This window comes from Danio rerio, chromosome 8, assembly GCF_049306965.1.
Source record: "Danio rerio strain Tuebingen ecotype United States chromosome 8, GRCz12tu, whole genome shotgun sequence".
NCBI classification, from domain to species: domain Eukaryota; kingdom Metazoa; phylum Chordata; class Actinopteri; order Cypriniformes; family Danionidae; genus Danio; species Danio rerio.
The window spans coordinates 45,207,690-45,224,305 of NC_133183.1; the positions used below are offsets into that span (position 1 = coordinate 45,207,690).

General features: G+C 36.7%; 2 protein-coding genes across 33 annotated transcripts in view; both read right to left on the minus strand.

Moving 5' to 3' along the window:
• The window catches only part of pdlim2 (PDZ and LIM domain 2 (mystique)), a 128,126-nt gene extending 125,469 nt beyond the window's left edge, over positions 1-2,657 (minus strand). The window contains exon 1 of the mRNA NM_001326402.1: positions 2,517-2,657. The gene's annotated coding sequence lies outside the window, so the exon portion shown is untranslated. The remainder of the gene's footprint in view (positions 1-2,516) is intronic.
• Positions 2,658-4,315: 1,658 nt separating this feature from the next.
• Positions 4,316-16,616, minus strand: part of sorbs3 (sorbin and SH3 domain containing 3) — an 83,791-nt gene continuing 71,490 nt past the window's right edge. For 8 of the 32 annotated variants that reach the window (XM_005162466.6, XM_073909412.1, XM_073909413.1 and 5 more), the window contains 4 exons: positions 13,826-14,326; positions 11,101-11,189; positions 10,815-10,921; positions 4,318-6,428 (listed from right to left, as the gene is read on the minus strand). In XM_005162466.6, the coding sequence (XP_005162523.1) occupies positions 6,367-6,428; positions 10,815-10,921; positions 11,101-11,189; positions 13,826-14,326 (759 nt within the window). In that variant the 3' untranslated portion in view covers positions 4,318-6,366. Of the gene's footprint in view, positions 6,429-10,814; positions 10,922-11,100; positions 11,190-13,825; positions 14,327-16,616 lie in introns of all 32 variants that reach the window. The other 24 variants (XM_073909393.1, XM_073909416.1, XM_017357322.4 and 21 more) reach the window with 7 other exon arrangements.

Sequence of the window (16,616 nt, forward strand, 5' to 3'; positions counted from 1 at the left end):
TGCTGAATTATTATAGAATTGTACAAATATTTATAATATAAAATACTACTTATTATTAGCATTAACTAATACTGTTTACTTTTTACATTTTCATTTTTTAATAAGTACCAATATTTTATTTTTATTTATTTATATTATTATTACTATAATTATTATTATTATTATTATTAGTAGTAGTAGTAGTAGTAGTAGTAGTAGTAGTAGTAGTAGTTTTATAAAACTTTTCATGTTTGGCATTAATTTAAACTTTTTCATAAATTCATTTTGTATTATTTCTATTAATGTGAGGTGTTGCAATGGGTAGCACAATCACCTCACAGCAAGAAGGTCGCTGTTTCGAGCCCCGGCTGGGTCAGTTTTCATTTCTGTGTGGAGTTTGCATGTTCTCCCCATGTTCGTGTTGGTTTCCTTCGGCTGTAGTGTATGTGAGTGCGTGCAAGAGTGTATGGGTGTTTCTTAGTGTTGGGTTGCGGCTGTAAGGGTTTCCACTGCAAAAACATGTGCTGGATAATTTGGCGGTTCATTCCGCTGTGGCGAGCCCTGATTAATAAATAGACTGAGCAGGAAAAAAAATGACTTGATGAATTACTATCAATGTTTAATTTATTTTATGTTTATTATTTATATAAAATTATTTTAGTGTCTAAGTTGTCGGTTCATTCCACTGTGGCGACCACTGATTATTAAAAGAGACTATGTCAAAAAGAAAATGAATGACTGAATTACTATAAATGTTAATTTTGGGTTTATTATTTATATTAAATTTTAGCGCTCAAGTTGGCGGTTCATTTCGTTGTTAATAATTAATAAAGGTATTAAAAGTAAATTAATTAATTAATTAATTAATAAATTTTTGTGCCTAAACATACTCAAGTTAAGGTACAGTACAATACCTTGACAACAATTTTACTTAAAACTATATATAAAAAATATATATTTTTTTATAATAAAGGGAATAAAAAGCAAACTTTGGGGAAAGAAAAAAAAGGTTTTTTTTTTCAATGTCCATTCTTTAAACAACAAATGTGATTTTACAAACTGCAAATTAATTTTATTGACAAGCTCAACTGTACTTGTCTTTTCTATTTTAAATACATTGTTCTCACATTAACATACCCTTAGTTGTCAAGCAAACAGGTTTATTTTTAACTGTCATTTTGTTTTCTTTTTCAAATAAGAAAAATGCTGTTAGTTAACAGCAATAACCCTGCTGCTACATTATTTGATTTGTTATTAATGCTTCCTTTTTCCAATCTTCTTTACAGTGTCAATCATATGTCAAAAAAGTAAACAAAACAACAAACAAACACCTGAATTAGAAGAATGCGTGTTGTGGGGCTGATGGATGTTGGGTAGAGCAGAGCAAAACACAAAAGAGAAACTGAAACATCAAGGAATGGTAGAGAAAGGAATTGCACAGGTGGAGACAATAGAGAGATACAAAAGCACTCTCAATGGGTTTGGTCAGCCACATGAGTTCAGAAGCATGTCTGGCGTTTTCCCATCAATTCAATAGTACTGCTCAGTCATCAGTCACATTCATTGCCCAGCCACAAAAATGCTTTCCGTTCACTTTAAACATGCACAGAGCTATGTTACAGGAGCGACTGCCACAGGAGCAACTGGCTGAAATTGGAGATTTTTACATTGCCGTGCAATTTTGGATTGTGATCTTGATGCCTTCACGTGTCAAACTGTTCACATTATTCTGCATAACTGAATCCAAAACATTTCAGTTCATCCCAAAGCAAAACATCAATGAGTGTGCAAGAGCTTGACAGAAGACTTTTAAAAAACAACATGCACTAGATTGGTTCATAGTCTATTTAAAACATAACTGTGGTGCAATGCTACGTGTATTAAAATCAAGTGAATTTGAGTTGGCCAGGCCTATTCTAGTCTCTCTTCTTTACTTACAAGCAAATACAGTTCAGACTTAACTATAATGAAATACATTTTAATTTATTCTATTGCATAGAATAAACCAACAGCTCTAGTGTGTTTGGATGTCCCATAAGACAAATGCATCTGAACTTACTTTTGTTTAGTTTTTTTTATTATTATTATAATTATTATTATTATTAACAACAACAACAACAACAACAACAACAACAACAACAACAACAACAACAACAACAACATCTGTTTACTGTACAGTATCACACAGAACCAATTTCAGTGATGGAAAGGTAAAGATTAGGCTCACTATTCTGAATAAAGCTGTTAGGTTACTATTGTGACGACTAAAATGGAACATTAGGCATGGCATAAGTAAAAATAAATAAACCAAATTTCTTTGGAAGTTTTGGGAAATACCAAATACAATAAAGCATGTTAAAGTATTAAGAGTGAAAGCCTGAAGGATGCTGAACTGATGCCATTAAACGCACAACTCACCAACAGTACACAAACGCACAGCACCATTTAAAGTACCACTTCTTAACATCTAGTCTATAACCTAGTAAAGTTAACGTTACTTCTGATAAAACGATACTGTTGGATAAATAAGCACTTACCAGAAAAAGGAAGGCAATCACAACGATGCTCTTGACACCTGTGCGAATGACGTCAAACGTACGCACGTTATATGAGAGCGGATAGTCGCTGCTCTTCTTGTTCAAATTCACCTCTGCTCGTTTATAAAAGCAGACCTGCTTGAATCACTTTCAGCGCGTCAGTTTTTAGTCTGTGCGCTCCATGTGACCAAATTCCCACACCGCCCAGTTTTTCTCTACTTTTCCCGTTAATGTTTCCGCTGTAGAGATGTTGCGCGCGCTCCTCACTCAAATGCCACGTGTTGCTGTCAAAATAAAGGCTGGGGGTGGGCACAAGAGGGTGGCACGCGGGGCGTGACGAGTATGTGAGATGAACTGCATTTTAACAACAATCATGACTTTGTGTTTATGCGCCACCTGCTGACGACAATGGAGAAAGATTATATTAAATGGTTAAGTGTATTAAACGACTAACGTTACATATTTTCGTCTCTCACTCTCTCGCTCTCTCTCAGTTCAAATTCAAAAGAGCTTTATTGGCATGACATCCACGGTATTGCCAACGCAATTATACAATAGATAGAACAAGAACAAATCAGTAAAATAATTAACAGGTACATGTTACATATAAAGTAAAGAAGTAACTACATATTAACAAAATTAATAAAAAAAATAAAATAAAAATGCATATATTTAAAAATATCAAGATAATGGTAATAATAATAAGAAATATGAACATAAGAAATGGTCTTGCTTTAGGCTCTCTCTCTCTCTCTCTCTCTCTCTCTCTCTCTAAACGTTCTAGAATCCACACATTACTCACTGCACACTATAATGAAAGCTTTTCTTTTATTCTCTCAATTAAACAAGTATTTTAATCATACAACAATCAAATAGTTGACAGTCTGAATCAACAAAAGGTTAGAAAGTAGTTTTGCATGTTTTCGAATATTAGCACGTTATGATAGCGCATTACAAGTTACGCGAGTTACATAATAATATTCCTTTTCTAAGTAAAGGGTAAAGTAACACATTACTTTTCAAAAAGTAATGTTATTTGAGTTACTTTTTTTGAATATGTAATGCAAATTACTTTTTTAGTTTATTTATTTTTTTTAATAATTGCTAAATTAAAATGAAAATATTAATGTCAAATGAGAGAATGCAGGAACAGACAGAAAAGATGATAGCACAGTCTTACATTTCTGCAATGGAAAATTCTCATTATTTTTTAAAAATGGAAGAAAAAAAGAGGATTATCTGAATGTGATTGGTTTTACTTTTTTAATAAAAAGAACAAAAGTAGCAAACACATTGCTTTAAACATTCATTAATCTGTAAGTTTAGCTCTGGGGTCAGGAAGTTCTCCATGAATTGATTTGTTAATTTTATGTGTTTTTTTATAAAGGTAAACGAAGGTGTGTTTCAAATTGCAGAGCTCATCTTATAAAAAAATAAGAAAAAAACAAAGAGATCGAGCTTCAGCCAGGTCAGAAAAAGTAACCCAAAAGTTATTCAAAAGTAATGTAATGCATTTTGTACCATAAAAAGTAACTAAGTAAATCAAAGTTACTTTTTTGGGGAGTAACTCAATATTGTAATGCATTACTTTTTAAAGTTACTTTTGTCAACACTGATAATGACTATATTTATCTGTCACTGTGTATTCAAAGTCTAATTCCTTGATTTGTTCATTATAAACAGCAGTGGTGACCAATGCAATAGAGTGTAAATAACATTTACAGCAGCTTCTAGAGGATAGACCAAGAAGACAGAAGAAAATTTAAATGATGCTCGTAATGAAGTTAAGAAACAACAAATGTTTTTATTTTTTTATTTTTTTTAATCAAAAATCTGTGTGTACCTTGCATACTGCAATAAATTGTGTGTGTGTGTGTCAATACAAATATATTAACTTTTATTTCCATTATTTAATAACATTGTGAAAGCAATTTAACTGTCTGCACAACAAAATACAGACAGCTACTTCAGTTACCAGAAAATGACAAAAAGAAGACAAAATTGAGTTAATGATGGAACTAAAGTGAAAAGAATCAGCACTGGCATCTTCAACAGTCATTCTTATGGCTCTGACATGATTTAACACAAGGTGACAACATCTTGTTAAAGTGTACACAAGGAAAACATTGTTACATTAGTTCTTGTTTTAGGTATAAACAAATAAGATTTATGGTTAACTCTTGTGTATTGTTCAAATTTACTATCCTTTTGTTATGCTGGTTGCTGTTTTTGCCCCATTGATTTACATTATAATGACATTTTTTGTTTGCAAAGTCATGACGAGACCATACAATCCTGCATTCTTGATTGCTTTCCCTGTTTGGGAGAGGTAAAAATTATAACTTTTACTATTGATCATCGGTTGGCTCCACTAACGCTTTAAATAAACCTGCGCAAATAACATTCTGTCATTAATATAGAGTTCTACGGAGTTATTGTATAACTGCAATTAAGTGTGCATGCATAAATACACTTACAATGTTTACATGTTCTGAGAGATGGAGTGCTTACTTTTACTTTGACATTTCAAGGTAAGGGTACAAAGGTCTCTGTAACACTTTCACACACTCACACACACAATTTTCCATAGAACTCCACACTATTAAAAAATAATGGTTACCTTAAATTTTTAAGCTGAATCAAATTAAATCCATTGAACTTTGCAATAAAAAATGTCATTATTATGGATGTCAATACAGCACCAAATATCATTCCATTTGCTGAAGCACAAAGAAAGTAGCTACCAAATTAAGTCTCAAAATCACCCCAGAGTGGATGAAAACATCACCAACAGCACACAGTTAAGGGGTTAAAACAAGGAAAACTGAAATTTCTTTTAAGAAACATTCTCTGAAATGTTACTCTGTACCAATTTTGCTCCTCAAGTCTTTTAATATTGTCAAGATATCACTATTAATAAATGAAATACTTCTTTTTGTGTTCTATGAATGCCATACAAAACATGTTTGTCTGACCAAGCCTAATCCTGAATTTTTTTTATATTATTTTAGATATGAATAGCCTATGCTGTGAATTTCAAATCATTTATATGGAATCAAAAACCATGCTTAATCTAACTTGGATGAAACTCATAACAAAGAAGCATACCGTAACTGACTTTAAACTGGGTATAGACATAAAAACACCACTGCCTCAACATTTTCCTTGTCCTTAAGCCCAAAATAATTCTACCTGCTGCTTGTTACACATTAAATGTGAACCTAATGACAGACAGGTTAAATAGAGTCCGCTGCACTAAGTACTTACAGACACTTGATGATTGAAAAGATTGAGATTGTGTTTAGACTATGATATAGCAGTCAGCTAAGCAAACAAAACAAATAAATAAAAACTGTGATGAATGTTTAAATAAAATGATGGTTTACACCATGTCTTACATCCCGATCCTCAGGCTATGTAGTTTTCATAGCCAATGCGGTTACAAATCTGAAACCAAAATGAAGGTTTTACATCAATGTTAAAGCTGGGAAAAGTCATTTCAGATAATGTCAGTATTGGTGTGACACAAATAATAAATTTCAGGATCTTTAAAGCACATTGCATTGTGGATTCATCACAACTACATACATGTGAGTGGTCATACTGTCACAAACCCATCCGTGTTTAACATCTGAGTTGAATCTAAAAGACTATAAGAACAAGGTGTGCACATGCTTGGTGAAGAACGTGAAGGAGGATATTTTTTTAAGTACGGTATATACAGTGTGGGGCAGTAGTTCTGTGTTTAGTGGACAGCAACAGTATAGATAGACTTTATTTTGCACTGAGTAGTGGTTGAGCAAGTAGTGTCAGTGAATAAGAATTTGCTAGGAAAAGTTGGTGAAAGCTCTTAAACTGGTGCCACATAGTTGCCAGGGAATGTTCCAAAAGCTTCAGTCCTTTCAGACGTACCTGACAGGAAGAGAAAACAAAATATGATTAGGGCAAAAAAAAAGCTACCACTCTGTTGGAAGGACTTAATGCAGTAATTATAAAATAACCTAATGGAGGGCAGTAGACCTACAATGTTTTTACTAAGACTTAAATCTTAAAAATTAAATCTTTTAGAAGGCGGTCAGGGCCTTCAGAAAAATTACATAACAGAAAAATTTTAATTCCATAGCCGTTCTCAAGCTACAATGTTCTCCAGGTAAAAAAAATAGACAGATTTATAATCTAGATAATAAATAATAATCCTCTGTAACATTATTGGAAGGACATACTGAGTGACTGTCAGTGCAGTTCTGCATGTTAAACGATATGCAAGATATCGTTGTTTTAGTCTCTTTATCCCATCTTCTGCCACTTTAACAATTTTATTTTTACATCCTGGTTTGCCCATTGCTAGAAAACAAAGCATATTTCACTTCAGTTATGATAGCTGCTTTAATGTGGCTGAAAACACAAACTCTGGAGAACAGCAGCAGCCACCAAAATGAGTCGCAGATTTACAAAAAGGTTTTCTTCTTGTAGCTTTTAAAAAGCAAATGTATAAATATTACAACCGTAAACATTAAACATCGCTGGGGAGGTTACATTGCAACACTGTGTCCCAACAACACGCGATGCATAAGATTAAAGCGACAAACAATTTAACTATCTGCACAAGATGCAACAAGACAGAAACATTTCAAATTACCAGCCATTTAGAAGCACAGAATAGTGCATTGAATTCCAATGAAATAAGACTTTCACTCACTGGCCATTTTATTAGGTACACCTTACCAGAACCAGGCTGGACCACCTTTTGCTTTCAGAACATGTCGGCTGCACATCCATAATGCTAATCTCCCGTTCCACCACTTCCCAAATGTGCTTTATTGGATTGAGTTCTGGAGACTGTGAAGGCCATTTGAGTACAGTGAACTCATTGTCATGTTCAAGAAACCAGTTCGAGATAATTCATGCTTTATGACATGGTCTGTTATCCTGCTGGAAGTAGCCATCAGAAGATGGGTACACTGTGGTCATAAAGGGATGGACATGGTCAGCAACAACACTCAGTTAGGCTGTGGTGTTGACACAATGCTCAATTGGTACTAATAGGCCCAAAGTGTGCCAAGAAAATATCCCCCACACTATTACACCACCACCAGCCTTAACCATTGATACAAGCTAGGATGGATCTATGCTTTCATGTTGTTGATGCCAAATTCTGACCCTACCATCCGAATGGCGCAGCAGAAAATCGAGACTCAGACCAGCACAATTTGTTTTCAATATTCTGTTGTCCAAATTTGGTGAGCCTGTGTTAATTGCAGCCTCGATTTCCTGTTCTTAGCCGACAGGAGTGGCACCCGGTGTGGTGTTCTGCTGCCAATCCGTCTCAAGGTTCGACATGTGCATTCAGAGATGCTCTTCTGCATACCTCGGATGTAACAGGGGTTACTTGAGTTACTGTTGCCTTTCTATCATCTCAAACCAGTCTGGCTTTTATTTCTGACCTCTGGCATCAACAAGGCATTTGTGCCCGCAGAAGTGCCGCTCAATGGATTTATAATTTTTTTTTTTTTTCAGGCCATTCTCAGTAAACTCTAGAGACGGTTGTGCATGAAAATCCCAGTAGATCAGCAGTTTCTAAAATACTCAGACCAGCTTATCTGGCACCAATAAAATGCCAAGTTCAAAGTCACTTAAATCAGCTTTCTTCCCCATTCTGATGCTGGGTTTTAACTGCTGCAGATCATCTAGACCATGTCTACATGCCTAAATGCATTGAGTCGCTGCCATGTTGGAAAGGTGTACCTAATAAAGTGGCCAGTGAGTGTATAATCTTACTATAATCAAACTTACATGTGTAGCATTCAGCATTGAATAAAAGCACAACTAGTACCTGGGGTGATCATTGTCATACAAGTTTGTACAGTTGTTCAGCCCTGAGAAATTGAAACCATTTTTAAAATAAAAATCCCAGGTGATGGTTTAGACCAGGGGTGGGCAATCTCCTAAAGCACAAGTGTTTTTGAAACACTGCACCAAAGCACAATCCAGAACATCCAGGGCACATGACTAAAGTGATTCAAATCACCAATGTCATGCGACTAAAGCAATTCAAAGCATCGAACATTTCAGAAGCACTTGAAGACCTAGTGAATCTGCGTTTGATTGACAGGGTTGAAAAATCTTTGTAGCCTTGAGGACCATGAGTGTACACAGAGTAACTGTGCTACAAATGTCCTGAGTTCGAATCCTAACTTGTACAAATCTTCAGAAATTGTGACTTGATGTATTTTAATAATGTTAATTTTTAATGACCAAAACAAGACATTTGTCAAAGTGTTTATTCTAATGTCAGACCAATGTTAAAACAATATCTATATATCTATAACTGCGCCAATATCTAAATATCTATAACTGCATCACCATAGATTTGAACCCATTATCTCTACATGCTAGTCAGTAACTCTCACCACTCCACTAAATCATTTAAAACATCAACTCTACAATGTGGGGTATAATTTCTCAATTTGTTTAACCGTTTCTTTGCTAAAGCAGTTTCAGAGTTATACTTAAAAATGACCACCAAGTGTCACTGTAGAGACGGATTTTGAAATGTTTTGAAGCTTCGACATAATTGCTTTAACCTTTTCAGTGTTTGATGGAGCACACCATTAATAAAAACCCTTTTAATTATGAAAAAATTTTTTTTTATTATGTCATCGCTTGTAGCTAGGATACAATGAAGGCTTCATAGCCAGGTATGCTCATTTCTGTCATCACTCTGGCCATCTGCGTTTGCTTGGAGCAAAGACTAGATTACAAAAAAACATGTCACTCATATCTTTTTGAATATGGAAAATGTGGAAAATAAAGCCCTCCCTACTAGTACAGGGGCCAATCATCGACTGCTATATGGCGAATAAAGCCACCTTTTAGCACAGAAGCCAATCATCGATTGCTATAGACTTACAAAACTACAGGGGAGGGGCTTGAAGCTGATTTGAGTTTCTGCAGATTTTGTGTAATTCGCTTAGAAATGAAACTAAAGAGACATTTGTCATTTAATTTTATTAATGATGACTAATATGATATTCAATCGTAAGCTTGGCAAGTTTGAGATTTTGATGTTTCCCCATTCAAACAGAATGCCTGAGCATACTGCCCGAGAGGAGTTTTCAAAGATGGCCGCCAAGTGAAATGACTTGCCTTAAAGCACAGGTGTCAAACTCAGTTCCAAAAGGGCCGCAGCTCTGCACAGTTTAGTTCCAACCCTAATTAAACACACCTGATCAAACTAATTGAGTCCTTTAGGCTTGTTTGAAACCTACAGGTAATGCCTAGTTCAGACTGCGTGATTTTAGCCCCGATTTTGGCTCGCCGACAGGTTTTGAGAAATCGCCGACAAATGCCTAAAATCACAGGCAATTCGCTGCTTGTGAACGTGAGTGACAATCACACAGTATGAACGATTAAAGACGCGATCTGAGAGAATCGCAGATGAGTCGCCGATGCCTGTGAGATATTTGGCGTGCTGAATATCAGGAGCTGTCAGCGATTCAAACCATGCAGTGTGAATTGAGTTTTGACTGAAAATAACATCAGCGATCGCCTACAGCCAATGAGAGAGCGGCATTCACTTATATGTGCGTGTGTGTATACCTGCTGCAGGCCAGCGGGAGGCTGGGGGAGAAGTTAAAAGCGCTCTTTTTGGTTTATTTGGACCCACGAAATGGAGGAAAAACTAGTGGAGGTTTGACAGGACTCAGGAGCAACCGTGTCTGTTTGACATTTCATACAGAAAGAAATTAGTTTATTATCAACGTTGAGGAGAAATGGCTAATTCCCTTTAAACCCAGGTGAGCAAATATGTACATGTTCTACCCCATTAAAAGGCTTCTTTCTCATTATGTAGTTAATAACAAAAGATATACTACATGTTTTTGGCTGTGAGACGTAGTTTGGACGAAGTTGTCGGCGATTCTCCCTATAGTAAAGTCATGCAATGTGAATGTCCATGTCGCTGAACCATCTTGCAGTGTAAACAAAGCAGCGACGAAACGCTAGCCCAGATAGTCATGCAGTGTGAAAACATCTGTGACACGACTACTTTGAATATCATGCAGTCTGAACTTGGCATAAGTGTGTTGGAGCAGGGTTGGAACTAAACTGTGGAGGGCTTCGGCCCTCCAGGAATTGAGTTTGACACCCCTGCCTTAAAGGGACTTTGCGTGAAGACTTTGGAGGGGGGACAGGGTGAAAAAGTGTTTTAATTTTGGAGTGCAATACCTAGTTCAATCACTAGGTGTCAATCTTACACACTGCACTTTTAATTATGATGTCAAAAATATTTATAATTACCTACAAACCAGCCATCGTCACACTTCTCTAGGACCTGAACGATGTCTCCTTCTCTCAATTCCAGCTCATCTCTATTCTGGGGTTTATAGTTGTAAACTGCTTTATACCTGAACGTAAACAAAATAAAACCATTCCAAATAATGGACTTTCAAATTTTCCAAATTATAAATAAGTACAACATAGCTGGATTAAACCTGAATATCTGAATTGTACTGCTTTAAAAGGACAATTCTCTCAAAAAAATGGAGAGTGTCATGTTTTATTCTGCTTCATGTCAAGTACTCACGGTTGTCGCAAATGACCCATGTTCGCAGGAGACTGGGATGTGGAAGAAATCACAGTGTTGGGCTGTGAAGACTGTGTCCTGGCCACATCCTATAAATAAGTGTTAACAATGTAACACACAGTAACAACAACAGTGTTTTCAAGTTGCTGTTTTTCATTCCCTTTTCCCTAAAAATTATTGTACCAAATGGCTTTATTAACACACATGCAGCATCACTTTTACATGATTGTATGATGTTACTAGTGTACAGATTGTATAGCATTTCTTTCCTCTTTTGGTTTTCACGGTGTATGTATTGTTTAATGAAAAATCTGACTTTTGTGGAAATTATAAAACACTTTAATTCCTTGATGAATAACAAGTTTAGTGTTTATTTGACATTGAATTTGCAATGATATGCAAGTGCAACTGTTAGTTTACATCAGTGTAAAGTATCTTTGAGGGGGACTTTTTTATTATTTTCTTTAAAGAAACGTAATTATGCAAACTTTAAATAGACGAGACACAAAATATGCAAAATGCAAAATAGCTGTTCCCACTTTATCCCTTATACCAGTGAACTTACATGATCTCTATTTGTTTATGCAAGCACAGTGTGTAAACATTGAATCATACTGTATTATCTACATGTATAAAGCTGGTGCAACTTGTGAGCTGGTGAGCTTATGCTCACACATAATAACCTACTGAATATTATATGCTAGTACAAATGTAAAACAGGAGTTTAGGAAATGGGTACCTACACATTTTTTCCACATTGGAAAATACAAGTGTAACAAGAATTATTTAAGTGTATGGTGTACTTTTTTTTTTTTCTTCAGTTTCCTCAAGCAGACATCTATACTGCAAAATTCTGAAACTTACACCATCAGATATGGAAATTAATTTGGTGCTCAAAGCCCTACAGTGCATTATTTACAGTACTTTCTAGCTGTTGAGTGTACATGGGTTGTATATTAATTATGGTGGTCCATTGTGTGATTGACTTAACATAGGTTCATCCTGAAAATGTACCCCTTTATACATTTCTGGAGATCTCAAATTATATAGCCAGAGGAATGTATGACTGCATTTCGTCTTTAAAAGCTTTGAAAGCTTCGGGGCTGTATGTCACAGTTTCTTTTTCACACTCACCAGCTGACCACTTACCTGTGTGGACAGCTTTTCCGCTGTTACTAGTTGGAGTGGCAATGACTGACGACGGGGTTTTGAGTCTAGCAAAGAACAGTTTCAGAAAGCAGCTAAAAAAAACAATTAAAAAAATCTGCATCGCTTTTTAAAACACTATCGGTTGGGTTTAGGGATGAGTTGGGTGGGGGTATCGGAGAGACGGTCAGTCAGTTGACAGCGGCCTCTGGTAGATTTATGCAAGAAGAGCAGGTGCAAATGACACTCGTGAGAAAATTTTTAGATCTCAAAAAACATACACCGCAGCCTCTGGTGGATTCGCGTAAACAACCTGCAAAAAAAAAAAAACATAGCTCCTGGGACGTATTTAGCATTCTCCAGAAATATAGGGGTACATAATCAGAATGAGCCTAGGTTGAATTGATTGAATGCACTTCAGAATGTCAGTTATGGTTTGGACACCATTAGAAGGGCACATTATTCAAAGAAAATAGGGTGATTTCAGATACAGCTTGTTTTAGCAGACCTATATGTAAACGAAACACCAACTAAACCATTTTCATAGGCCAGTAGCTGCCTAGTTGCTCGCCTATACTGTATATACAGTATGTGGACAGTTTATGTTAAGTACATGAGTATTACGCAGAGTGTTACGCAGAGGATTGTGTTTTACAAGTTACTCAGAAATGCGACATTTTTACACACTCAGAAATAAAAAGGTACAACATCTATCACTGAGGTGGTACTTTTCAAATGGTTCACTTTTGTACCATACAAGTGGACATTAGCAGTTTTTGGGTACACTTTTGTTTCATTAAAAGGTTCCATTTTGTACCTTTAAGGTAAACTGTTAGACCCTTTTTTACAGTGGAATACGGTTTCCTTTTATTACAGCAAAACACTGGCTATTTTAGATTTATTTACTTCATAATCTTCAGCAAGGGCTAAGTACTTTTTAGGTATTAATATGTTTAAGGACCTTTTAGAAACAAAAATGTAACTTTTAAAAAGGTACTGCCACAGTGACAGAATTTGTACCTTTATTTCTGAGTGTGCACTTTATTAAGTAAACAGTTCCTGATCGGTTACAATGTGCAGTACTATAATAATAGTACTTGTAGAGGACTGATTAGGTTTCTGATGTTAAAAAAATGTAGTTACCAATGTCCCATTACACATTTGTACTTTTAAATACCATTTAGTTTTAAAATTAGTTAAACCAACATTACACATGCATATACTATGTACTAATGTAAACATACACTGTGGTACATCGAGTCAACATGTAAGATCACAGCTATAAGGGAAAGTAATAATAAGGGAAAAAATATCAATAAGAATCAATTTTGGAGAAATAAATGAAACTAAAGATACAAGCAAATATAAAACCAGTTAGAGACTTTCGATATAGAGTATGTGGCTGTAGAAAAAAGTACAAAGTATAATAATATAAGAGTATCTGTACTAAAAGAAAGCGTATCCTACAGTATTTAAGTGCTTTGTCAAGCCCACTCACCTATATGAAGTACACTAGAACTGCATAAAATAAACTAAAATTATACTCTGATAAATAAAGCATAAAAAATTGTAGTCAAACCTGTGTGATGTATGGACTGGCATGTTTGGCTGGCAGTCCTGGGCCCTGTAGGGATTGGAGCACATGACTGGAGGGTGACACAGGTGACCTGCTGTCTGTTTCCGGTGTATTGTGAAGGTGCATTAATCCTGTCCGTTTGCTTGTGGGTGAGGTGGATGAAGTGGGGCCAGGCGAGAACAGGAAGTGGTTTGTAGGCTGTTTGGGAGAGGTGGCCTGTGCATGTGACAGAGGGGAGCGTGATTGGCTAGATTGTTTGTGATGTGAAAGCTGGGGTTCAGGGGAGCGTGACAAGGGAGACAGAGGGGAATGCTGAGGCCGGCCAGGACTGAGAGGCTCTGGAGTAAGAGTGGGAGATGATGGAAAATCGTCACTGCTTTTAGTGCGAGGCATTTTGTTGACCTGGACGTAGCTGATAGGGAAGATTCCACTGCGGGTGGTGCCAGCAATACGACCTTCCAGCCAATGATCATCAACACGCCTGGTGATGGAGATCACCTCACCCTGAGACAATGACCAAACAAACAAAACAAAGAGAAAAAAAGTGTTGCTTAAGCTGTTTGGTTAAAACATTACAGCTTGCAACAAAGTTTACTGGAATACTTAAATATGTTTGGTCAATTAGAGCATATTCGTTTATTATTTATGGCAAATTATTAATTTAGGCTCAATACCAATATGCTAATTTACAGGTCTAATAATGACATAATTAATGATGGTATCAAACCCTGCAGCCACAGTACTTCAACATGACGTCATATTGCGGTTGTACCCCAACGTGATGGGGACGCTGGATTTGTTTTGGGAGATAAAAATCGGGTTGACTTTAGAACAATAGACTGTAAAATTTATGACGTCACCCATAGGTTTCTGAAGAACCCAAAAGAAGCTACCAGTAGGTGTGGCCAACCATCGCTATTTTGTTTGCGCGTCATCGCACCAACTGGGAAATATCAAACAAGGGCAAAAAGGCGAAGCTACAGACACCTGCTAGCATTTTGCTTAGACAGGCTTTCCTATGGGAGAAAATGATACTTTGTTACCTGCGACTTGTTTGTGTTCTGACCACATGTGATTGGTTGTATACTATATAAAGTGTTCAGACTTTTAAAAACTGTTGTAAAACATTATGAATGCAAGGCTATTTATGAAATCCAGGCATAACACTATGACAATGTTTCAGATGACTGTTTTAGAGCCTACAGCTAATCAATCTGTCAGATTCTGAAGTGCATTACAGGTCTAAAGAAAATATATAAATGATTAATGATCTTAAATAAAACAAATTCATTTCCCACTCACCTGGGAAATGAAGGCCACGTGAATGGTTTGTGAGCACAATTAACTGCACACAGCATGCCATATTATCTGATAATTGTAAGAAATAATTCTAAAAAGCAATTGACTGTAAAGCCACATAAAACGAAACAAAAATACAATTTATATGCTGAGTTCAGCAGCTAATCAGCCAGAATCAGCTGAGGTAACATGACGGCGACCGTCGAGACCTAGCTGTCACTCAAGTGGCCACGCCCTTAGTTAAGCAGACTTAATATAAAAGGAAACGGATGAGTCATAAAAAAAATAATAATTCACCGCCTCACAGTTGTCATGAAGGGTAATATTAGCTATATGAACCAAGAATCAATCTTTGTACCAGGCTGTCCCAGGAATAGCCAGGACCAGCGGAATTTTAATGAATTGCAGTTTCAGGTCCTTTCATATTTGCTTCACGAGGGAGTGCGGGAGGTTGCCGCTTGGTCAGAACCCAATGTCAGGCCGACGTCAATGTCCAAAGTCCAACCTAAAAATCAACGTCTAACCATCTTACCACTATGACCTCTATCAAAGGTTGATTTTGGTCACTTTCTAACACAACCAAATATCAATGTAATTTGACGTCGTTATTAAAGAATTGAACATTGGGTAGACGTTGAATTTTAGGGTGCTTTCACACCTGTGAATCGATTCAGTTGTTCCGAAACAGAGATTAAAATTGTTATATTGTTGCTCTTTGCTCTTGGAGCGGTTCGCTTTCACACTGCAAAGTTTCTAATCGGACCAAAAGAGCTAAAACAAGTCACGTGCGAGTAAACTCTCCTTACAATGGTCAGAGTGTCAGGGTTTATTTTGCAGCGTCCCGCTCAGCTGTCAGGAGAGGTGGTGGTTTGGTGGTGATTGACAGGGTGCGCGCGCGTGACGTGTCTGAGGAGAGACGCGGTGGGGAGGGGTGAGAAGGGTGCGCGACGATGCCTATTTGAGGACTGGGAGAGAGACGCGAGATTACCGGGAGATCATCACTCGTTTGCGGGCATCCGGAGACTCGTGAAACTTCCCGCCCTACTCATAATTCTCTCTTCATATAGCCGTAAGCCTATTACATATCCATAAAACACTGTGATATAACCGCGCTCAGATCGGATCGCTTTCTCACTGCAATCGAACCGCTCCAGGGTTCGTTTCAATCGAGCCGAGACCACCTCATTCAAGCGATCTCGGAGCGATTACTTTGGCACGGAACAGAGCGCGATTGCCCTGTTCACATATGCCAATCGAACCGCGCTAACTGGGCAAACGAGATACGTTCCGAAACAAAAGTGTAGGTGTGAAAGCACCCTTAGTCACTTGATGTCATGAACTAAATCTAACCTAATATTAAATCTTATATTGTTGTGTGTCTGCTGGGAACTTATTTTGTCCCCTTGGTTTGTGTGATGCTTAAGCCATTATATGTGAAAATAATCACTTCAACATCCATCAATAAGGATTTATTAAGCAATAAAGGTCACATGAT